General features: G+C 53.0%; 1 protein-coding gene across 1 annotated transcript; it reads left to right on the top strand.

Annotated features, from left to right (window-relative positions):
• Nucleotides 1-2,895: 2,895 nt before the first annotated feature.
• SRXN1 (sulfiredoxin 1) lies at nt 2,896-7,900 on the top strand. The gene is made up of 2 exons (XM_028524331.2): nt 2,896-3,142; nt 6,435-7,900. Exons 1-2 carry the CDS (start codon nt 2,933-2,935, stop codon nt 6,636-6,638), a joined length of 414 nt encoding a protein of 137 aa, XP_028380132.1. The 5' UTR covers nt 2,896-2,932; the 3' UTR covers nt 6,639-7,900.
• Nucleotides 7,901-24,874: the final 16,974 nt, after the last annotated feature.

Below are 24,874 nucleotides of genomic sequence, written 5' to 3' on the forward strand. Positions count from 1 at the left end.
GGTCTGGCCCACCAACCACACAGTCTTGAGAGTGGGGAAAGGAGGCTCCACACAGGAAAGTGAGGTTTGCAGCTACCGGGCCTTGCCAGCTGTGTTCAGAGATCAGAGACCATGAACTTTGGTAGAAGGTAGAGCCTCTTAGGCCCATAAGTGAACGAGAGTTAAGTTAAGCCTACTTCAGTAACTCTACTCCCCTTGCCAGGGACTGGTTTAGGCACAGATATGATACAATTCTTGCCAATGAGTTATGAGGAAAAAGCTCCTGGGCAAGGGGGTAGGATGGTAGACAGTGGTTAGTGGTTAGACAGTGGTTAGTGATGTGATGTTTGGAGCCATGGCAGCCATCTTGGGACCATGAGGGGCATGCCTGAGGATAAAAACCAGAACATGGGGAATGATGGTACAAAAAGATGGAAAAAACCTGGATCTTTGAAGACAGTGATCAGTTACTTTACCAACCATGGATACACCTACCTCCAAACATATTTGAAAATAAACAAATTTTAATTAATGTTTAAGCCATTTTGAGCTGAACCACAGGCATCTTCCCATATGGAACTTGATACCAAGAATGGGAGGCCTTACTGGGCATACCACAGTGAGAGATTCAGGTCAAATCCCCATTTTTTCCATTCCAGATGCTGTTCTCCTGCCTCTTCTTATTGAGGAAGTGATGAGGAAGTGGTTCTAGAATCAACAATTTCCCTCTTGATGAAATTCTCTAATTCTCCATAATTCTGGGGCTGAGGTATGGGTATCAGTTCTACTTCCAGAAACAAAGTACGATTAAGTAGTTCACAGGGGTTACGTTTTGAGGACCTCAGCATTCTAAGGTTCGCAAGAGACTAAGAACCCAACATGAGGGATCTTCAGAAGTAGAATGGGTGTCACACGCCGGGCACTCATGTACATCTTCTCATTCACACTCCCAACAATTCTGAGCGATGGGCAGCATTACCCCGTTCTGTACAGGGTTCAGACAGTGTCAGTAACTGGCCCGTGTAGCAGCTCCCCTCCCCCAGTGGGTACCAGTCCTGGTTTCCTCCAGCTGAGAGGGTGACTTCGCCTTTCCCACGCAGGTGCCCATCAGGGTGAGGAGGACAACCAAGCCGGACACACCTGTCTTCAACTGGCTCTGGGACTGTCCCACCTTCCCTGCTTTTGCTCAAGCTGACCCTGTGTCTGGAATGCCCTTCATACCTGCCTTTCACCCAGTACTTTCCAGTGCCAGGCACCTTTCTAAACACTTAACGTGCTGTTCTCACTTACTCTCCCTGGAAATTCAGGGAAGAAACTGAGGCACAGAGAAGTTGAATCACCACCCCTGCCCTCAGATACCACAGCTGGTAGGCAGAGGTAGAGCCGGGATTCAAATCCACGCCATTGGAGTGATTCCAGAGCCCACACCTTAACCCATCACCTGCTTCTTCCCTCTCCCACTCCAGGACCACGCCATTTTCCAGTCTGGATTCCCCCCTTCAGGGAACCTTTCCTGACACACTCAGTCAAAAATAACCTCTCCTTAAGCATTCTGAGTGTTCATGATAAAACCACTCTGTACTTGGCCAACCACTAAGCACTAATTTACTCCCCCTACCCTGCTCTCCATCAGCCATTATCTCTGAGTGTCCCCCAGATTCCCCCAGAACTACTTTACAGAAGAGATGGCTGAGGGTCAGAGAGGTTAAGCAACTTGCCTCTAACCACACAGCTGGGGACTGACCAGATGAGACCTGAACCCAGGCCAACCCGTGCCAAAGCCCCCACGCTCACATAGATGCTGATAAAAACCTGAAATTTAAACCCGGACCCTCTGCCTACCTCTCCCTGGCCCCAGAGGACACTGGGTGCTGAACATGGGCCCAAGGGAACAGAGAGAGGGCTCTGAACAGAGGAGAACGAATGGGGCTGGCAGTCAGCACATCTGGATCCAAGGCATTGCCACCATCCTCTGAAGGCTCAAGGTCCCCATCTGTAAGCAGGTGTCCGTGGTTAAGTGGCCCCAGGCTCTGGGCTCAGATGAACTGACTTTCATTTTCAGCTGTTGTACCTTAGACGCGCGGTTCCATGACCACCAGGGGAGCTGTCAGGATTTGATGATGAGTCAGTGTGGAACTTTAGGGCAGTGCCCACACACTGTCAGCGCGACTCCAGAAGGCTCCTTGTGACAGTTACTTCTGCGGAATGGAGGCAACCAGCGGTGGGGTCGGGGGCGCATGCTGGAGCCAGCCTGTCTGGATTCGAACCCTGCTTCAGCCACTTCCTAGCTCCATGAACTTAGGCAAATCACCGTGCCTCAGTTTCCTCATCTGCAAAGAGGGGATAATAATCCTACCTACCCTGCAGGATTGTTTCCAGGTTTAACTACGTTGGTCTACATGAAAAGTGTTTAGGACAGTGTCTGACACAGCACCAGATTCATACAGTCACTGTTGTCATTATTATTATCACCTCCAGGGCTATTACCCGAAGGGTTTTGACTGCCCCGCGGCCAAGTACTGTGGGTTTTGCCGACTCATCCTCGCTCCGCAGATTCGGTCACCGCCCCCCTGTCCCCGCCCCGACCCCGCAGGCCTGAGTCACCCCGGACTGTGCGTCACCCGCTCTCTTCAGGCCCACGACTTGCAGACTCACCCTGAGTCAGCCGGTCCGGGCGCTTCCACTCCCGGGACTTCACTTGGCAGAGGGGAGAGGACGAGGCGCCCCCCAGCGGAGAGCCGGAGCCCCGCACGGCTTCCGCAGAGCCCAGCGAGCCGAGCCGACGTCGTGTTGTGGGGAGCCGGGATGGGACCGGACCACCGCTGGGTCTGGGGAGAAAGGCACCCTGACCCGGGCCCCCGCCGGCCTGCGAGGAATGGTACGGCCCGGCCGGGTTAAAGTCCCGGGTGGGGAGGGTGAAGAAGGAGGCGGCCTGGCCAGCAGTGGCAGCGCGATGGGGCTGCGAGCGGGAGGAGCACTGAGTAGGGCTGGGGCCGGTAGGGGGGCGCCCGAGGGACCCGGGCCCAGCGGTGGCGCGCAGGGGGGCAGCATCCACTCCGGCTGCATCGCCGCGGTGCACAACGTGCCAATGAGCGTGCTGATCCGGCCTCTGCCGTCTGTGCTGGACCCGGCCAAAGTGCAGAGCCTCGTGGACACGATCCGGGTGAGGCCCCGGGGACGCCCGTCGGAGGGAGGGTGCCGGAGGAGGCAGGTCGAACGGAACGCTAGAGGGGGCTGGTTCCCGGCTCCGCTGGAGCACTATATTTGATGTGTGATCTTGAGCAAGTGGCTGGGCCTCTCTGGGCCTCTGTTGCCTCACTTGAGCAAGCAGGGGATTGATGGGATAGTTAAAATAAGGATTGCTAACATAAAGATAGCACTTGCAGTGGCCCAGCAGCAGTTTTAAGTGCCTTAGCTTCTTCATGCCAACACTATGAGGTAGATACTACTATTGTTCCTCTTTTCTGGAAGAGGAAACTGAGGCATGGGAGGATTTAAGTAACTTTTTCAAGGTCACTTAGAAAGTGGCACAGCCCGGCCCCACTGCCTAGCAGCATGGCCACCATACTACCTGGAGATAAGCTGTCACCTCTGGCTGTGCACGGGAGTGGCAGAGGAACCGGCATGTCCTGTCCACCTGGAGGGCCTTGTTTGAACTGGAACAGGGAGAGGATGGGGTCAGCCCCGTCAGTGAAGGAGGATGTTTGAGAATGCAGGGGGGATCCTGGCAGGAACTTTGGGGAGGGAGCATGTGTCAGGTTAAGCTGCGTGGTGTCTTGTCCCCTTTGCTCAGACCCTTGGAAGGTGACCGTGTGAGACCCAAGGCTGCACCGAACACCTCTACAGCTCCCCCCCGTGTCTCAGTCCTAGGGTGTGCTCTGCTGCTCCACTGCCTGGAACTGCTTCCCCGGGCAGCTACAGGGCCTGCGCCCGCACTTGGTTCAGTCTCCGCCTCCCTGTCCACCGGGGCTAATGAAGCCCTGGCCTCTCTCTCTGCCCCCTTAACCTGAGGTATCTCCCCGTGAAGCACCGATGTCCATGTGGAATTACATTATACATTTATTTGTTGGTGTTTCCTTGTCTGGCCCACCTTATGTGAAGTCATATCTTGGCTGTTTCCTCTGCACTAGCACAGTGCCTGGCTGTCCATGGAAGGTCTGGTCTTGCCCACCCTGCTGGGAACACTCTTCCCTCTCTTCTTTATTAGTTCTGACCCCTCAGCCTTCCTGTTTCAGGGTCCGTGTCTTCCTTGATGGCCCCTCCTGGGTTAGGGGCCTTCTGTGGGCCCCTAGCCTCCTGCACACCCACCCACCGGCATAGTTCTGGTCCCTCTGGGGTTTAATGGGCTGTTTAGACACCTGCCTTCCATGCTACAAGTGCATGCTCTGTGAGGGCGAGAACCAGTTAGTTTTCTATGCCTCTTGTCACAGAGTACCAGAAACTTAGTGGCTTAAAACAATGCAGTTTGTTATTCTCTAGTCAGAAATCCAAAATGGGTCTCATTGGGCTGACATCAAGTTGTCAGCAGGGCTGCGTTCCTTTCTGGAGTCTCTCGGGGAGAATCCGTTTCCTTGCCTTTCCCAGCTTCTGGAGGCCACCCCATTCCTTGGCTCATAGCATCTTTGCTCTGTCTTCAAAGCCAGTAGCATCTCCCTTGTCAAGATCCTTAATCGCATCTGCCAAGTCCCTCATGCCATGGAAGTAATGTATTCAGGCTCCAGGGAACGGGATGTGGCCATTTTGGGGAGCTGTTACTCTGCCCATCCACCTCCCACCATGCCACCAGCACCCAGCACAGCTGCCCCCCATCAGTGCTTCGCTGCCCGACAGGCCGCGTTCCGTGCCTCCCTGCATCAGCTTCCGAACCCTTCACCAGCAGCCCCATGGGCGCGTCTCACTCCCATGGTACCAGTTAGGGACGATGCTCAGGGACACAAGGCCACTTGCTCAGGGTCCCCCTGCCGCTCTTTGGAGGAGCTGAGATTGAAACTCAGGTTTGCCTGTTTCCAGAGCCCTGGCTCATAACTGCTCATAACTGCTTAATAATCATTTCTGGAATCAGTGGATAAATGAATCCATCAAAGCAGCATAAGGAAGAACCCATGGGCCAGTGGAGGGAAGACTTCCAAGCAGCTCCCACTTAATGTGGTCTCCCCAGCCTGTGTGCGCTACCCCCACCCAGCCGCACCTCGGGTCTTCCCTACTTGGAGGACCACCCACGCTCCAGCTGGCTGCAGGCCCGGAGCAGGAACTCCACTTAGACTCTCCTCCTCTTCTCCTCACATTTACCCCTTCCGCCAGTCGCCTCAGGTCTGCCCCCTAAACATGCCCCAGCCTTGTCCGCCTCCCCCTTTCCCCGCTACCCTTCCCCCAGGCCAGCGTCTTCCGCTGAACCCTTGCTGAGGCCTCGTCCCTGCCCTCCCTGCTTTTGCCCTTGTCCGCCCCACCGAGCCCGCTTTCCTCTACAACCTCACATAATGTTCATTAGGTCCGTCACCCTCCCCTGTTTAAAATGCTCCAGCCCCCCCCCCCCCCCCCCCCCCCCACCGCTCTTAGAAACCAGCCCGCATGGGCTGGCTCCTGCCAACTTTTAGGACTTCTTCTTCTGCGCAGCCCCCCCTTGAGTGTCCTCTGGTCAGCTGGCGTTTTTGCCACGCCTCCGATACGGTCAACTTGTTCCGGCCTCAGGCCTTTTGCTCTCGTTGTTTCCTCTGCCCGGAGTGATCTTCCCTCACATCTATCCTTGAGCGCTTTGCATGTGCCATTGATAGACGGGGCAACTTAGGCACAAAGAGATTAGTTGTCCAAGGTCGCATAGCTGTTAAGTGGCAGAGCTGAGATTTGAACGTGGCCGTCAGGCTCTTGTTCTAAACTATCCCGACTCTCTATCTTTCCACGTGGGCTTCTCTATGTGCAGTTCTCCGCTCCATTGTCACCTCAGAGAGGCCTGTGGACCCCCATCCGTGGCACGGCCACCTGCGTTATTGTCTTCCTAGCATTTCTCTCTCTGACACTCACTTCTTTGTTCCATTTGTCCCGCTAGACTGAAGCCTGTGAAGGCAGGGGCTGTGTCTGTCTCATCCTGGCTGCACCGGATGCCCTGAGTCTAGAGTAGTGCCAGAGGGATGTGTGGTGTGTGTGTACATATATGCAGATATCTGTGCACGTGGTGTGTTGATAAATGTTTAACAAGCTGGTTTCCAGGGAGGAAAAGTCCACATTTGTAGCATCTGCCCATTGCTCTGGTGTAAATACTCTCACCATGGCTGGATTGCAAGCTACCAAGGTGATGTCAACCAACTCACAGAACTCCTGGGTAACGGACAGTGTTTCCCACAAGCTGGCATGAGCCACTCTGTGCCCCTGTGGGAACTCAGCATAGGCCAGCAAAGTCTGCCTTGAAAACTGTCGGGCATTGTTCCATACTCATGCACCCTGTGCCCCCTTCTCTCCAGGAGGACCCAGACAGCGTGCCCCCCATTGATGTCCTCTGGATCAAAGGAGCCCAGGGTGGTGACTACTTCTACTCCTTCGGGGGCTGTCACCGTTACGCGGCCTACCAGCAGCTACAGCGAGAGACCATCCCTGCCAAGCTTGTCCAGTCCACCATGTCGGACCTAAGGGTGTACCTGGGTGCTTCCACACCAGACTTGCAATAGCAGGCTCCTTGCCACCTGCCAACACTCCCGAAAGCCCAAAAAACACACCTGGACTCCAGTGGGCGGGGCCATGCAAAAGGTGTAGCAGAGGGGCATTCTCTTTGTGCCTGGAAGGAAGAGGGTCTGGCGCCAAGCACCCTCTTTGTTAACTGCAAGACCTTGGACTCACTGCTGAACAGTGTGGGAGGCCCAGTTCCCACCCCTGTGAAAATGGGCCATGTCTTCGCTTTTGAGGGGTTACTGAGAGGATGAAATGAGAAAGGAGATGGGTTTGGAGAACCACAGGCTGCAGGCTCCAGAGTACCAAGGGCAAGGATCCTTCTGCATTTTCCTCTTTGTGTATCCAGTTATGTGGGACACATTGAGCTCTAAGCAAGGGAAAACCTATTTCAGCCAGGAGAAAGTTGTTTCCATAGAGCATCAATTCTAGAGGCAGGTGACTACCAGCACTGACTTAACAACTGGGCCAAGGTGCGGCACACATCTCTGTGGTCCTTTCAGCCTTCCCTCATTACTGGTTGCTTCATGGTCACAAGACGGCTGCTGTGCCTCCAGGGATCATGGCTCTGTTCCAGGAAGCAAGTAGTGGGGGTGAAGGAAGGGCCGAGCCAGCTGGACTGTCCACTTCTATCGTAAAGCCAAACCTTTCTCAGAGGTCTTTTTCCTGCTCTCTCCCCTGCATATTTCCACTTAGGTTTCCTTGGCCCAAACCAGCAACCATTGTTTCCCCTAGATGCAAAGAAAGCTAAGACAGCAGGGAACAGAATTGTCACAATTGAGTGGACCAATCACATCCCAGCTCCTGGGACTGGCACCCTGCCTCCTGAAACAAAATGGAGCCCCACTACCGAGAGAGAAATGAGTAATTGTTATCAGTTAGCCTTTGCTGTGTAACATACCATCCCCAAACTTAGCAGCTAAAAACACGTCATTTATTTGCCCACAATTCTGCGTAGTGGCAGTTTGGACTGGGTTCATCTGGCCAGTTCTGATGTCACCTAAGGTGGACTCCTGGGTCTGCATGCAATCAATCAGCTGTCACCTCGGATCTGTCCAGGATGTTCTAACTCACTTGTCTGGCAGTTGGCGGGCTGTTGGCTGGGTGACTAGTTCTCCATGTGGCTTCTCCAGCAGGCGGCTAGCTCAGGCACGGTCACATGACGGCCTCAGGATTCCAAGAGGATGAGAGTAGAAGCTGTGAGCTTCTTGAGTTCTAGGCCCAGAATTGGTACAACGTCACTTCTGCTAAGTTCTTTTGATCAGAGCACATCATAAGGCTGGTCCAGATCCAAGGGGTAGGGAAACAGACTATTCCCCTTGGAGAAACTGAAAATAATGTGGCCTTTTTCATCTTTCATACATTATCTGCATAGGCAAATGGCAGTGTTTCTCTCTCTCTTGCACAGGCAGGGGCTCTCTCTGTCCAGGCTGAAATCACTACGCATTGTTCCAGCCTCAAATCTAGGGAAGAGTCGATTGGGCAGGGGCTGGATTTCTCCCAGGGCTGGGCCCACTCCAGGAGGGGCATCTCGTTATCTGTACTGGTGAGATGGGGTAGGCCAGGTGGGACATTCCAAAGAGTCCCAGAGTCCTGGGGGGAAGGGGAGACTTAGAGGAAGGGCACAGAGTGAGGCGGGCCCTGTTTGCCCTGCCCTGCCCTGCCCTGCTAAGGGATGTCGGTCACTTGGCATGTTCAAGCCTTGGTCTCCATAGTTCAGTAATGAAGGCAGCAGCTCTCCCACCCATTCTCTGTCCCAGGGAAAGCTGACCAACGTGACCGATAGAATTTAAAAGGAATGTACTCCTAAATGCAGTGTGATACCCTGGATTGGATCCTCAGAACCAAAAAAGGAGTGGGAAACTGGAAGTTCAACTAGGCCTGGATTGTAGTGGCAATAACAAATGATAGTCTCTGAGCTTCGACGACTTAGTCCCACGTAAGATGGTGAAGTGGGGGTGGGCTGGGAATTCTCCGTACTGTCTCGGCAACTTTCCCGTACACTGAAAATCATTCCAAAATAAAAGTTTATTTAGTAAAAACGGGTGTGGTTGCTGTAGACCAATGGTTCGGGTTCTCAGACTGGCTAAAAAAGCCTCAGACTTTGTAAAACAGACGGCTGGGCCCCGCCCCCAGAGTTTCTAATTCAGTAGGTCTGGGTGGGACCTGAGAATTTGCTTTAAAAAAAAGATTTTATTTACTTAGTTTTAGAGAGAGGGTAAGGGGTGGAGAAAGAGACGGAGAGAAACATTGATCGGTTACCTCTTATATACCCTCCAATCCCCAAGACATGCTCTAACCCGGAATCAAACCAGTGACCTTTAGCTTTGAGGGATGATGCCCAACCAACCCTGAGCCACACCGGTGAGGGAAGAGAATTTGCTTTTCTAACAAGTTCCCAGGTACTGTTGCTGCTGCTGCTGGCTGGGGGCCATAAACTGAGACTTTCTGATCTAGACTGTGTCACCAAACGTGGTGACACCCTCTCCACCCTCATTAGGCTGGCTCCCTAATCATCTGTGTTCTAGGGTCAGCTCGTACACGTTCCACTGTGACATCGGACAAGCCCCTCCCTGGGGGCTTTTTCCAAGCTGTCGAATGGACTGTCTATCCCCAAGGTTGGTAGCAAGGGTCAGGAATCGGAGGACATGGTTTGTAGACCATGCTGTCAGGAGATGCCACCAGCTCGATTGGCTAGTGACACAATGGTTGCCCCTTCCTGAAAAGGTTTTTTCTTCTTGAAGATAAGATTCAAGAAGGCAACACTAGCGGCCCTGCTAGACACTTCGGGGGTTGCAGAAGAGACTTGGACCCAGAGGGGTTGGTCATTCGTAAGGAAGAGGAGGTGGGTTTTGAAAGGTGAAACCTCTTTGCTCTCAGTGGAGGCTGAAAGCTGCGTTTCCCTCTTCAGCCAGCAGGTGGCGATGCTTCCCGGCCTGCTAGAGCCAGGCTGGGCCGAGAGCCCACCGGGCTATGGGAAGCGGGTGGGCAGAGGGGCCGGCTGAGAGAAGACCCATCAGTTACCCAGAGAAGCAGAGAGTCCAGGCATGAGGAGACTGAGCTGGGAGTTTCTAGTTCCAGGTTCTCTGTATTCTAACTACTCTCGCGCTGTGCCAGTGGACATGTCATGACTTCTCCAGGCCTGTCTTGTAGTCTGGGGGTGCTGGGCCAGCCAGTCTCGGGCTCAGCAAAGGTGGCACCTCCTCCAAAAAGCATCCAGATTCTCCAGGCTGAGCCACATGTCTCTTACGGGCTCCCCTGATCCAAAGATGTGTCCCCTCCCCAAACAAACCACTGCCCCCAGCAGCTTGGGTCCAGTGAAAGGCAGTGTGTAGGGACCCCTTCATCCCCTCACTGCCGGGAACCAACCCTCTTCACCGTGGTAGCTTTATACACTTTTGGAATTTCATAAGTTATATGTGAATATTCACCTTTAAGACATTACGATAGTAAAATGCTAAGTAATTAAACATTTAAAATTAAAATATTAGAGGCAAGCTGGAGTCCACCATGAGTCCTAGTCCTGGTTGTCCCTTTGCCTCCATGGTTGGGACAATCACCTTCACTAATTTGGCAAATCTCCTTCCAGAACTTTTTCTAGTGGTGTTAGTGTGGGTGAGCTTTTCTTTTACACATTTTTTCGCAGATTGCATTTCTTCCCTGTCATCGCGCCCCAGCCATCTCCCTCATGAGTGCCTCCTCAGTCTCTCTCATTCCCGCCGCCTCCTCAGAGGGGCCGTCCTTGACCTCACCGTCTAAAACAGCCCCGTCCCTGTCAGTCCATCACCGTACTCAGTCAGACTTTCTTCCTGGCCTCGATCACACACCATGAAATCATCTTCTGTGTCTGTTGACGACTCTCTCGCCCACTGAAATGTAACTTCTTGAGACAGGACTTGGTCTGTCTTGTTTACCACTGCAGGCCCAGGGCTCAAAACAATGAATAGTACGTAGTAAGGGTTCGATAAATACCTGTTGAATGAATGAGTTCCATTCAGGTTGAGCTTATTCTTTTCATTGCTGCATGGTGTTCCGTAGTCTGGATATAACCATTGATTAGTCATTCTCCTATTGATGGACATTTGAGGGTTTACGGTTATTTTGCTGCTGTGAACACCTTCACCCATCACTCTCTGTGTTCTCTGAACTGTGCACCTAGGATTGGACAGCCTGGCCAAATACATAGCTCAATTTGTAACTCCTTTTTTTAAAAGATTTTATTTATTTATTTTCAGAGAGAGAGGAAGAGAGGGAGAAAGAGAGGGAGAGAAGCATTAATGTGTGTTTGTCTCTCATGCGCCCCATACTGGGGACCGGGGCTGCAACCCAGGCATGTGCCCTGACTTGGTATCGAACTGGCAACATTTTGGTTCCCAAGCTGGCACTCAATCCACTGAGCCACACCAGCCTGGCTTCAATCTGCAACTTCTAAGGTACTGGCACATTGTTTTCCAGAGTGGCAGAGTTTGGGGGGCTTCTTGCCCTCTCTACACACAACCAGTGCTTCTTAGCCTTTTTTGGGTCATCGAGGCAGTTGAGAATCCTAAGAAAGCCATAAGCCCTTTCTCCAGAAACACACACACACATACACACACACAGAAATACAAATATTTTGGGCAATTGCTGGGGCTCCTTGGACTTGATTGCCTTCTCCCAGCCCCCAGGGGACCCTGTGTGGAGTATTTAGAAGCCTAATTGTCTCATGACGTGGATGGGAACACAGAGGCACAGGCTGAGGGGCGTGAATGAAGGAATAAGTGGAATCTAGTTTTATGGGGAGTGGAGGAAAGTTTTCAGACCAGATGTACCTCCAGTCAGAAAAAACATCTAGGCAGGCAGCTGGGGAAGGGGTCCTAGCCCTGCTCTGCGCTGGAACAGACCCCCACCCAGATGTTCTTCAAGGACTCAGGTTTGACAGCTCTGCCTAGCAGCCCTGGCAAAAGGCAGACCAACCTGGCATCTGGCGACAAAGCAGGGGCCAGGAAGAGGCTCTGACTCCCCTGGACCAGACACAGGTGCTGTGTGCTTACCAGCCACGTTTGCTGCCAGCCTCGGGGTCCCCGATCCCGACGGCAGCGCTTCCACACAACAGGAAGGTGGGGAGCGTTCGCTCACTGCGGAGCCTCTCTCTCCACCGCCACCATCGTCATCCCTTCGTCCTTGGCTCAGGAGTGTCGAGAGGCGGACAGAATGACCTTTCCTGTGGGACAGATGGATGGATGGAACGAGGCCTCTAGAGGAGCAGCGACCTGCCGCAGAGCCCCTGGCGAGGGCAGCCTGGTTAATGGGCCCGCACACACCGACCCGCCGGCTCATCCGCCCCGCCCGCCCTCGGGGCCCCTTCCGCGGGCCTGACCCCCGGCTCTGCCTGACAGATGACCTCAGCTGCCGCCAATCCATTGGTTCCAGCTCCCGGGGGGAGCGCAGAACAAAGCGCGCTTTGTGGCGGGGCCGTCCCCTCGCCCGGCGCGTCCGCCGCCGGGACCCCCTCCGGAACTCCGAGCGACGCCCCCCGGCCGACAGCCGTGTAATATCTTCCAGGCCGCGCCGCTCCTTCCAGAGCCCGGAGCCACGCTCGCCTGCCCCGGGGGGCTGTCCGCGCCCCTCAGGTCCCCGCTTGGCCCCCGAGGCGGCGAGACTGGGGGCGCCCCCACGGGAGTGGTGGGGCTGCCCACCTGCCCCTGCGGAGGAAGCCGGAGGGCGGGAGGAATCCGTGCACGTGGTGCTGGCTGCGGGCGCGGGGCAGGTGCTGCCACCTGATAACCTCGTGCTGACCCTGAGAGCTGCCAAACGGAATGGAAAATACTGTTGTTGATGGCGCTGTTACTGTTACTGTTGTCGTTGTTGTTATTGTCAGTACTAGTATTGTTATTTTGTGGAAGTGAGGGGGAGTTAGGTACTTTAGTCCAGAGCTGGGTTTGAATCTTGGCTTTTCCACCTACTGCCCAGAGGACCTTGGTAAGCAAGCTCACCCCTGGGAACAACAGCTATAGTAACCAACATTTCCTGAGCGCCTGCTGTGTGCCAGGCCCTACTAAGTGCTTATTAAAGACTTTATTTAACTCATTTAATCCTCACGACCACCTTAGGAGGGAAGGGTTATTGTCCTCATTTTACAGGGGAGGGCACTGTGGCTCCAGCTGTCCTGGAGACAGAGTTACCTCTCTGAGCCTCAGTTTCCTTGTCTGTAAGCAGAGACAAGCACAGTGACTTCCCAAGGGCTCGTCACTCCCGTTAGTCTCAGGTCTTTCCAGATGGAGACGCAGGGACCAGGAGCAGGCTTGCCCTGGGACGCCCAGCGTGGGTCTGCCCCCAGGGCCCTGGTCTGTTGAGAACTCCCTGTGGACAGCAGGACTCTGCAGTCATGGCTCCCATCAGGCCTGTAGGGGAGGATAGGGGAGGAGGAGGGTCTGCCCACATCTGGAAACCTCTCCCCGAGAGACGAGCTTCACTAGCCCGTCATGCCCATGAGGGTTGGTGGGGTGAGGGCAGGAGGGGAGAGAAGCCATGCCCAGAGAGGGGACCGAGGGGCCACAGAGAGGACTGGCAGGAGTGTCTGCCCCTCCCACCCTTCACACACCTCCCTGGATGTTCACGCTGCACACTGGTACCAGGCATCTACTGGGTGCCCGGCACCGTCCCAGGCACTGGGGCCATCAGGGTACAGAGCAGATGGAAACTCCTGTCTTCTTCTCAGGGGAGACAGGAAGGAACACGCACACGAAGTATGAATAAAGTGCAAAATGCAATATCCCGTGATAAGTGCTATGAGGGAAAAGTAGGCGAAAGAGAAAGAATGACCTAGGAAATATCAGTTTCTTTAAGGTGGTTGGGCCTCTCTAGGGAGAGAGCATTGACCTCGACAGAGAGGAAAGGAGGCCTGTGGGTTTCAGAAGGAAGTGTGTTTCAAGCAGAAGGAACAGCACATGCAAGGGCCCGGAGGTGGGAGCCTGCTTGGAGAGTCCAAGAAACAGCAAAGAGGCCAGCAGGGTGGGGCAGGCCGGGTGGGACAAGAGCTGGGGCTGGCAGGTGACAAGGCAAGACAGGAGGGCATCGTCTGCTTGGCAGGGACCTAGTAGGTGGTAGGACATAATTCCAGCCCTGGCTGGGTGGCTCAGTTGGTTGGAGTGTCATCCTGTACATTGGAAAGGGTGGGGGTTCAATCCCTGGCCAGGGCACGCACCTAGGTTGCAGGTTCGATCCCCAGTCAGAGTGTGTACGGGAGGGAGTCAATTGATGTTTTTCTCTCACATTGATGTTTTTCTCTCTCTCTCTCCTTTCCTCTCTCTCTAAAATTAATAAATATATTCTTGAATGAGGATTAAAAATAAATAATAATAATTTTTTAAAAAGAAAGCAATGCCAGGCCCCTCACCATCAATGCCCTGATGGCCTGCCCTTCCCCAGCTCATCCCACTCCAGCCAGGCTGGTTGTCTCGCAGTTCTCAAAAGCTTTCTGACCTCAAGGCCTTTGCACATGCTCTTGCCTCTGCTGGAGTGCCCTTCCTCTGCTTCTTCCAGCCCCTTCGCATCCTTCAGGACTCAGCTCAATGTCAACTCCTTAGGTTTCTCCTGCCTCTTCATCCCTCCTGTGGTCTTTCCACTATTCTTACCCTGTTTTCTCCTTCACGGCTTATAACTATACTTCTTATTTGCCTGTATACTTGCCTTTGTCCCGCTGCCTCAGCACGATGTGTGGGCAGAAGCTGGTGGACAGAGCGGCCAAGCCTCTGGGGTGAAGAACCCACGGAGGAGCAGACTGGGAGAGGCCGCATGGGGGCTGTCCCCAGGTGGGGAAGCGGATGTGCCGGTGGAGCAGCAGAGGGCAGGGGGTCACCAGGAAGATCAACTCAATGTGAGGAAAAGTCTTTCACACGGTGCCAGTGACCAGACAGTGCAGAGGACTATGACTTGAGGTAGTGAGGACCCCATCACAGGTGCCTTGGGAGCCGAGACAACCCCCGATCAGGGCCACCCAACGAGCCGGGGCCGTGTAGAATGGACTCGTTGCTGTAGGTGGGGTAGATGTGCGCTGATTTACTCAGTTACCCGTTTGTACACTCGTTCTGCCTCCTGCTATCCATTTATGTGTGGACTCGGTGCTTCCCAGATTCACCGTGTCGTGGACAGGCTCATGGCTTCCGTCACACCCACACGGTGTCTGTACTTAATACCTTAAGCGCACAGTACACATGTGTATAACATCTTAAGTCAGCCTGGAGAGGCCGACTTAAATTCATGTTTTTACATGAACTTTACTGAAGTTTCATTTACAAACAATAAAGTACGCCCACTGAAAGTGCACAGTGCAACATGTTCTGACACACATACACACCCACGTAACCACCACCTCAGTCGATGCACAGAGCATCCGTCACCACCTCGAGCTTCCTCATGCCCCTTTTCAGCTGGGCCCCCATTGCCGCCCTGCTGCCAAACCCCCGCTGCATCAGGAAGTGCCAAGCATCTGGAGAGACCTCCAGAGTCTCTCCAAGACCAGAGTGCCTCCCACCAGCAATGTCCAAACGTACATGAACAATCAGAATTCCTTACCACAACTAAAAAGTAACTGACCAACATGAATAAAGTGGAAACAAAATAACATCCTCAAATCCGAGCTGGATACGGTTGTCTGTAGGAGCTCTGAGCCCAAGACCAGCTCTCTTCAAATCAGCACCCATCAGCAGACAAGTGGGTGAAAAACTGTGGTACGTTTACACAAGGGAATACCACACAGCTGTAAAAAAGGAACTCTTACCTTTTGTGACAATATGGATGGACCTAGAGAACATTATGCTAAGTGAAATAAGCCAGTCAGAGAAAGACAAATACCATATGATCTCACTTATATGTGGACTCTGATAAACAGAGTAAACTGATGAACAGAATAGACACAGAGGTGTGGACACATGGAATGGACTGGCAGCTGTCAGAGGGGAGGGCTGTTAGGGCTGGATGAAAGGAAGGATTCGCCAAAACGCACGTATACACATCCCACAGACACATAGCAGTGTGGTGGCAGCCAGAGGGAAGGAGGCTGGAGTAGGCGGAGGTGGGCCACGGGGGCAAAAACGGGGATGAAAAGACACTTTGCCTGGGGCGAGGGGCACGCCTGTGATGAGGCACACGTGTGCAAGAGGATGTTTTCTTGAGTTGCGTGAAACCACACTTGAGACCTGCGTGGTTTTGCAAACAAATGTCAGCCCAATAAATTCAATTTTTTAAAAAAGGAAATTGATTCAATATTGGGGGGAACACTTTGTAAAGAATATTGTCGAACCACTATGCTGTACACCTGAAACTAATCCAGAATAATATTGAATGTAAACTGTAATTGAAAAAGAAACTTTTTTAAAAGGGGAAAGGAAGAGAGAGGGAACCCCACCGGTATTAGAAAGAGGTTATGGGCATCCGTGGGGACTTCCTCCTTGGCCTAGCAGAAGGACTGGGAGATATTGAAAAACAATGACTTTCTCACTTTGGGCTTATTGTTATTTAATACAGTCCTCCCTCAGCATCTGAAATTTGTTCCAGGACCCCCGAGGATACCAAAATCCTCCAATGCTCAAGTCCCGTAAATAAAATGGTGCCGTATTTGCATAAAACTTACATATACCCTCCCATATACTTTAAATCATCTCTGGATTATTTACAATACCTAATACAATGTAAATGCTATATAAAGAGTTCTTATACTATATTGTTTAGGGATCAACTTCCTGGAAGTTTTTTTTTAAGATTTTATTTATTGATTTGTAGAGGGGAAGGGAGACAGAAAGAGAGGGAGAGGAACATCAATGTGTGGTTGCCTCTCACATGCCCCCCACCAGGGACCTGGCCTGCAACCCAGGCATGTGCCCTGACTGGGAATCGAACCACCTACCCTTTGATCCAAAGGCCGGAGCTCAATCCACTGAGCCACACCAGCCAGGGTTGGAAGTTTTTAAAATCTGCATTTGGTTGAATCTGTGGATGCAGAACCCGTGAATGTAGAGGGCTGTCTGTTCCTTGTTGCTGTTCACCCACATTATCTTTTGTCCTCTTCCCCCGTCGCCCCAAGGGTGCAGGTTCCACTGGCAGCACTTCGTTTCCTCTGACATCCTCTTACTCATCCGTTCATTCAGGGACAAGTGTTTATTACTAGTAGTCACTCGGCCAGCTGCTGGAGTGACAGAGAAAAACCGCACTCTGGTTACTGTGCCAGCCTTGAGGGCGGCAGAGTGCCGGGCACTGAATGGACTCAGAACGGATCTCTGTTGAGTGGTTGCTGTGAAATGAAAGACACAAATGCCCGTGTCCTCCTCCATACTCTGAGCCGTTCTCCAACAAAGGCTGCCCAGAGCCCTGAGGAGTCGGCCCTTGACCACGGCCTTCCACTGTCTTTTTCCTCTCCTTCAAAGGGTGGGGAAATGGAGGCACACACAGTGGTAAAGCCATGTGCTCGGGGCGGCTTCACGGGAAGAAGAGAAGCAAATGAGAGATGGGCAGAACCTAGGACTCAGGGCCCCCGTGCACCATTTCTCCAAGGGCTGGGCCATGTCCGAACCAGCAGACAGCAGAGCCGGCCTGGGGAGGCAGCTCCTGGGCCCCGAGTCTGGAATCCATTTGCTCCGGCCAACAGTGTTTTCCCAGGGACAAGCAGGAGGCCCCGGCCCTGCCCCTCCCTGGCCCACCCCCCCACCACCACCATCTGCTCCCTATTTATTTATTTATACTTAAGTCTCACCTCCCAACCCTGCCGGGGGCACCAAACAAACCGGCATCCCTGCAGAGAGGGGAGGGGGGGGGAGGGACACTGTCAGCCCCTGTGGCCGGGGGAAGCCCGAGTCTGAGAGCTCCTTAGCGCTACTACCCTGCAGGGGCCAGCCAGGGTGACTGGGTTCACATCCCAGCTGTGGGACTTCCTGGCTGTTGACTTCTCAGTGCCTTTGTCTCTTTATCTGTAAAATGGGGTTAATAATAGCAGTCACCACGTGGCGTTGGTGGTGAGGATTTAGTGAAGCATTTTGGAGGGTGTCCGGCACAGACAGGCCCAACAAGTCATTCTGTTGTGCTGTGTGACCTTGAGCAACACACTACCCCTCTCTGTCCTAGTCCATCACCTCTGCAATGCGCAGCTAGCCACGAGATCTAAGGGGCTGCCAGCCTAACATCCTAGGGATTTTAAGGGCTACAACCCCTGTCCCCTCCCCAGGGCCCTCTCCCCTGGCCCTGACCTAGGATGGATAATTGATGCCTGCCCCCTGCCTCCAGTGGAGATTGCCCTCCAACTATCTCCTAATCTGCAGGGAAGGCAAAACTACACCTTCTCAGGCCCATGGCTCCCTGAATTGCCGCCCCCTGGAAGGCTAGCGCCTGCTGCCCTCCGCAGAGGTGCTGATGTGCTGATTGTCGCTGCCAGTACAAATCCCAGGGAACTGGGCCCAGCTGCTCATTAATGATAATTAGCTTGGGGTCTGTCAGCTGAGAAGGAGCTGCAGGGGTCCAGGCTGCTCCTGGGGCTTTGTTCTGCTGTCACCTCCGCAGGCACAGCCGGCTCCCTCCCTGGGCTGCAGTGGCCTCTGTGTGCAACCGCTCCCCAAATTGGCCCTCCCTTCTGCCCCTTGCCCCCCAACTGAGCCTTCACCCCCTGGTCTGGGTCTGCGCCCTCCCCCATCTGAAACCCACCCTCTCTCTGTTCCACCAGCTCCCTCTGCCCCCAGGCTCTCCGAGACACGGCCGCCCTCACCAAGTCTGTCTACCTCATTGAATCCTTGTTCCCTCTGGTGCCCACCTCTCCTCTGAGCCCCCTTTTCCTTCAGTGAGCCCATTCTTCTACCCCAATCTCTCTCCCTGAGCAGATGTCCACCTAGCCTGCCTCCTCATCTGAGCCTACGCCCTGCCCCACCCCCAACTCCTACCCCCTCACACACCACGCACACCACGAAAATGCTCAGGCACCCGCTTGAGATACACGTGCCATCTAAAGACCTTTGGGGGGCAGTCACAGGGCATCCAGGCGCACCCCTCCATTGTGGGGAACACGCTGCCCTGCAGAAACCTCAGGGAGCAGATTTCTGGAGGGGGAAGGGAGAGCTCGCAGACAGGCAGAGCTGAGGGCCACCCCGAGAGGGAGTGAGCACCCATCACCCGAGGCCCAGGGGCAGCGCCCAGGCCCCTGCTAGCAGACTGCTCAGCAGCCCCAGGTGCCTGCCCGTTCCAGGAGCCCGGGAGCCAAACCGCTCGACCCCAGTTGCTCCTGTGGGGCGGATAGGCTGTGGAAAACAGCTGGGGGCTTCCATAACCAGAGAGGGATCTAGCCACGGAGCTTCCAGAGGCCGTGGAGACGTTTATGGGGCACGCCTCACTGCCGGCTGGACCCAGGCAAACATGGTCCCTTCTCATTGTCCCCCGGAAACCGAGGCTCAGGAGGAGCTATGTCCGCCTGACTCTCACAGAGGGCCCAACTGCGCTCAAACCATCAAGCAGGCTTACTCCTCATCCCAACTTCTCTCTGCTACACCCAGAGGCCGCCCAGGCCAGGGAGAAAGGAGAGGACAGGGGTGAGCCCCACCCCCACGAGAAGAGGCTGGGGGAGCAGAAGCTCCAAGGAGGGAGGGAATGGCAGGGAAGGGGGAGAGGAGGCAGGTGTCTGTGGGATCCTCTACCCTCGCCCTCCTCAGCTCTCTATCCCCCACCCAAGTGGGCCCCTCACCCCGCCACCCCATTCTCATCTGGCCTCCATGTGCTTGTCCTGCACCTGAATACACAGTCCCCAACGATCTGTCTTGGGCTGTCAGAGGATCAATGGGGCTCCCAAGGCCAGGCCCAGCAGGAAGCTGCAGGGAAGTCCCTAACGAGAGAGAAGAGGAAGACCCAGGTGGGGGGGCAGCGAGAAGAGGCCAGGCTGGGAACAGGGCCAGGAGCCTGGGCCTGGCATCGTGTCAGGGCAGAGCCCGGGAAGGCCTGGTGCCCCAAGGGTGAGAGCTGCCCGCCGGCTCCCCTGTGCAGGGTCTCAGGCTGGTTTCCAGGTCTGCTTGGACTTCTGAGTTTGAGGACCAGCCCCTCCCCCACTCTGGGCCTCAGTTTCCTCGTTTGTGGACAAGAAGGGATTGCATCTCAGGTGGACATAAGGTTCTCAAATCGAGAGATCTCTCTTCATGTGCAAATAGAAAATGGTCCCCAAGATGTTAAGGACAAGTTGAAGGTCTTCTCCCCTATACCTTATCATGGTCACTGAGACCCCTCTCAGAAGCTGAATCTAAATGAAGTTACCCCAAAATTGATCTAAAATTTTTACCATGCAGATGGGAGCACTGAGGCTGGAGTGAGAAAGCTATTGTCAGCCATTCCTCATACAAAACAATTATTGAGGACCTACTGCATTCCAGGCCCTGCGCTAGGTGTGCTGGGGTGGGGGCAGAGACTGGGGAGAAACCCCACTACTACCCATGCCCGCGTGGAGCTTATTCTCCCACCCAAGGAGAGAAACAGATAACCAAACACTGACAGGGTGTAGCAGGTGCTGCAGGGAAAAAGAGGGGGAGCACCAACAGAGACCAGCTCTGGGGTACCATGAGGGACAGAAAGCCTGTGAGACAGAAGGGGGGGCCAGTGACGTGACATTACAGCCGAGACTTCAAAAAGTCTTTGCCGCGTGAAAAAGAATGGAGGGTGACTGGATGTTACCAACACTGACCTGAATGTTTGTCCGCATGGAGTTCCGGGCAGTATGCTGTGGTATGTTAATACAATGGAATATCATACAGCCATGAAAAGGAACTGCAGCTGCGTGCCTCGACACAAATGGATCTCCAAAGCATACTACAAAAGGGGAAAAAAACAAGTAAAATAGGATACGTATATATAAATACAAACATATGTATTATCTTACGGGAATTTCTCTGTGCTTTTAAGAATGAAATACAGTCCCATATATTGTATAAGGACTTATACATGTGTAGTGGAAGTTAAAACATTCATGGGGCCCTGGCTGGTGTGGTTCAATGCATTGAGCACCGGCCTGCGAACCAAAACGTCGCCAGTTCAATTCCCAGTCAGGGCACATGCCTGGGTTGCAGGCCTGGTCCCCAGGTGAGGGGCGTGTGAGAGGCAACTGATTGATGTAACTCTCATACATTGATGTTTCTCTCCTTCTCTGTCTCCCTCCCTTCCTTTAAGGTTTTTTAAAACTTTAAAAATAATTCACGGGGATAATAAATATCAGGATAGGTTTCTTCAGCATGGGCAGAGAAATTGTAAGTAGAGGGACACCAGGGATCTCTGTGTCAGCTCTCTGTCCTATGTAACGAGTAACCCACAGCACGGTGTGTACAAGCAACGAGTCCTCTGCCATATCTCACCATTTGTCAGCACCAGGAATCTGGGGGTGGCGTAGCTGGGTGGTTCTGGTCCCCTGGGGGGCCGGATGTCAGCTGGGGCTGCAGACACCTGAAGACCCGACACGGATGGAGGTGGGGCCCTGCACGTGACCTGGATTCCATCACGTGGTGACTGGATTCCGAATGTGAGCACCGACAGACAGACTTCTGGGCAGAAGCTGTATCCTTTTACGACCTGGCCTCGCTGAGGCCCCCGCCCACACTCCAAGGTGAAGGGAAATAGACGCTGCCTTCCGAAGAAAGGAGTGTGAAAGGATTTGTAGACATATTTTAAAGCCACTACACCCTCAATTGGATTTAAAAAGTTTTCTTTCTTAAACCGGGTGATGGGAACATGGAGTTTTATTATACTGTTCTCTATGTTTCCTTATGTGTTTAAAAGCACAACAAGAAATGGGGAGGGTGAGCAGTGATGAGTGGGGGGGGCAGCACCCAAATCACTCAAGGCCTTGTCGGCCGAGGTTCCATCACTCCTGTCCCTCGATACCAGGCTCATTCCCCCAAAAGCATCCACCTGTATTGGTTTCCTCTACAAACTCATACACAATGTATACGCTTTGATTATACATACACTTTGACACCATTTTTCCTCTTACCCATACACTTCAGAGAGTCTTCCCTAGGAGTGCCTAGCAAGCTTCTTCATTCTTTTTCATAGCTTCATAGTACTCCATCATGCGGATCTGCTGTGACTGATTTACCCAAACCCCTATTTAGAGACATTTATCTTTCTTTGCTTTTATTACTGTTTGAACTTCAAACATAGAGAGTTGAGTTAAAAACAACAACAACCCCTCGTTCATGGCAGATTATCATTGTTGACACACACACACACAGCCTGTGTTCCATTTTTCTCTATTTCCTCTTATTCCATTTCCCCCGCCCATTTCATGCACCTCTGCGGACCCACTCTGATGGTCTCCTTGCGTGTTCTCTGATGTGTCAGCCTTCCTGGAGACCATAACACGATTGTATATGTATTGTTGCTTTCTGTGCATTCCTTTGAAATCTATTTTTGCTCTAGTGCTCATTTCCTGCTTAATGTGCATCCGGGTTGTGGTTTGACCTGTGGCTGCTAGAACTCCTTGGTCTGTATCCACCTCGTTCTCTCCTAACCGGGCTGTGGGCTCCTGGGTGGTCTCTAAACCTCTGCCACCACAACAGCACCGCTGTGTCCTAGTCTGGGCTCCATGAGAATTTTGTTTGCACAAATAGGAGTGCAATTGCTGGGTCGTAGGCTCCATGTATTCTGGTTACCTTTTGCTCCACAATAAATTACCCTCAAGTTAGAGGCTTAAAACAACCACTTTGTTTGTGATTTTGTAGGTCAGGACTTCAAGAAGAGCTCGGCCAGGTGGCTCATCTCTGAACCACGTGGTGTCAGCTGAGGCTGGAGGTTCCCTTCCAAGATGGCTGGATTTTTCATTCATACCTGCAGCCCTGATGCACTTGGGCCTCCCCTCAACGCCCCCCCCCACACACACACAGCTAACCAGCCTTCCTCACAGCACGGCAGTCTCAGGATGGTTGAACTTGCTTCCTGGCTGGCTCCTCACAAGCAATCATTCCAAGGAAGGGGAAGTGGAGACTGCTAGTCTTCTAAGACCAGGGCTTAGAAGCTGACACAAGGTTGTTGCTGCCACAGTCATTTGTCAAAGCAGTCCTGGGTCAGCCCGGATTCAGAGAGTGGGTGCACAGACTCACCTCTCAATGGAAAGAATGCCAAAGAACAGGCGGCCATATTTTATACACTCCGATATATATATTAAACTTGACAGCTTGCTCTCCAGATGGCAGCGCCAGCCCCCACTCCCCAGCACTATTTCCACATCCCCACTCACACTTGGCTCTATCCAGCCTGTTCAGTTCTCCTTTGGCACAGCAATAAACATTCTTGTATGTGGGTCACTTCACCCGTGCGCGCGTATAAATGTAGGCCAAGGCCCGGAAGCAGATGCGCTAGGTCCAAGAGTACGTGCGCTTGCAATTTTGACAGATACTGTCAACCTTTCAATAAGCCCTGAGTTCCATCTCTTCATACCAGACCCAGAATCTGAGCTCTCTCACCGCCTCCACCCACACCCCCCGCAAGCAGCCACTCTCCTCCCTGGGGCCCCAGCTTCTGCTCTGGCCCCCACAGTCCATTCTCCGTGTGCAGCCCGTTGGATCCCCTTAAAACCTGAGTCAGATTCTATCCTTCTTCTGCTAGAGCCCACGGTGATCTCCCATATTATTCAGACTAAAATGTTCTTGAAACAGCACCGAAGGCCTCCCCTTCTCTGTCCCACCCTGGGCTCCTCCTGGCAGAAGTGTGAAGCCACTTGCACACTCCAATCTCAGGGCCTTTACATGGAACCTCCCCTGTACCCGACACACTCTCTCCAGGTGTGTTTCCATGGCTTGTCCTTGCCTCCTCTGTGCCTCAGATCAAGTGCCACTGCCCCCCTCCCCGAACTCATGCTCTACTTCTCACCCTGCTTTGTTTCTTGATGACTCTCCTTCCCCCAACATGCAACCAAGTTATATATTTGTTTGTTGTATGTCGCGTCTCCAGATCACAAGCTCGGGGCGAAGGGACTGGGTTGGACTTGTTTGCTGCGAATTCTCAGCACCTCCGTAGCTCCTGGCATGTAGTAGGGACTCTGCAGATGTATCTCAGTGTTTCTGGAATTCAACCACCCACCGTAGAGACTGTGCCAATTTACTCCCCAACAACAATGTATGGGCCTTAATAACTTGAATGAACCCGTACACACTGCCAGATTTCTATCCTTAGGTTCACCCTTCTCCTGCTCAAGAATCTTCAGGGACTCCCCACTACCTTGCTGGGTGCATCTCAGACTGGAACCCAAGACCTCTTCATCCAGGGCCAACTGTTTCCCCAGCTCTCAGGGGAAACATTCACAGATGATGTTTCTCAGCATGCAGCTTTTCCCTTACCTGATTTTTTTAGATTATTGGTATGGACTTCTACTTAACAAAAAAAAATCACTAAGTGATAAAAGGGGAGAGGTCACAAGCTGGGGCTTCTAATGCTATAATGAAACTAAGCGCAATCCAGGGCCAGTAAACAGCAGAACCGCCAACGTAGACCAAGTTCTTTCTCTTGGCTGAGCTTCAGTTTGCCCACTGGTGGAATGAAGGTAATAACAGTGTCCGATATGATATGCTCTATGCTTGCCAGGCATGGGGCTCATTTTAATTCAATTTTTATAGTGACCGTAAGAGGTAGATGCTATCATTATACTTCTTTCTCAAATGAGGAAACTGAGGCATGGAGCAATTAGGTCACATGTCTAAGTTCACACAGCTGGGAAGTGGTGGGGCCTGGATTTGAATTTCCCACCCTCCCACTCCCAGGCTGGCTTCAAGACTAGCTATTTACTCCCCTGGTGCCTTTTAGGAAAGCAGAGTGCTCACCTGACGGCCCTGCCGGAGCCAATGGGAGGAATGGCCTTCGGGGTAGGAGATCACCCCTGTGACCAAATCAAAATGTGTACAAACACTGTTGAAGCTGTTCTGTGTCCAGTCTGCAGCCCCTGCAGGGATGTGAACCAAGGCTTCCAGGATCCCAGATCCCTTCTCCAGAACATTTTATTTCCTGCCACTTTTAGAATAATTGCCATCTATAACAGCTAACAACCACGGCAGGGTTACTGGGTACTAAGTGTGTCCTGTGCATTCTGGATCTCCCAACAACCCACCCTAGGAAGTTAGTAACTCACATCTACCCCAGTTTATGGGCGAAGAGACTGAGCTCAGCAGCAGAGCTGGCATTTGGTCCCCGTGCCTCTACCCGCTGACAGGTGCCTGCACCCATCCTCCTTCGCCCAAGGACTTCCACACCATCCATTCAT

This window comes from Phyllostomus discolor, chromosome 9 (assembly GCF_004126475.2).
Source record: "Phyllostomus discolor isolate MPI-MPIP mPhyDis1 chromosome 9, mPhyDis1.pri.v3, whole genome shotgun sequence".
In the NCBI taxonomy this organism is placed as follows: Eukaryota; Metazoa; Chordata; class Mammalia; order Chiroptera; family Phyllostomidae; genus Phyllostomus; species Phyllostomus discolor.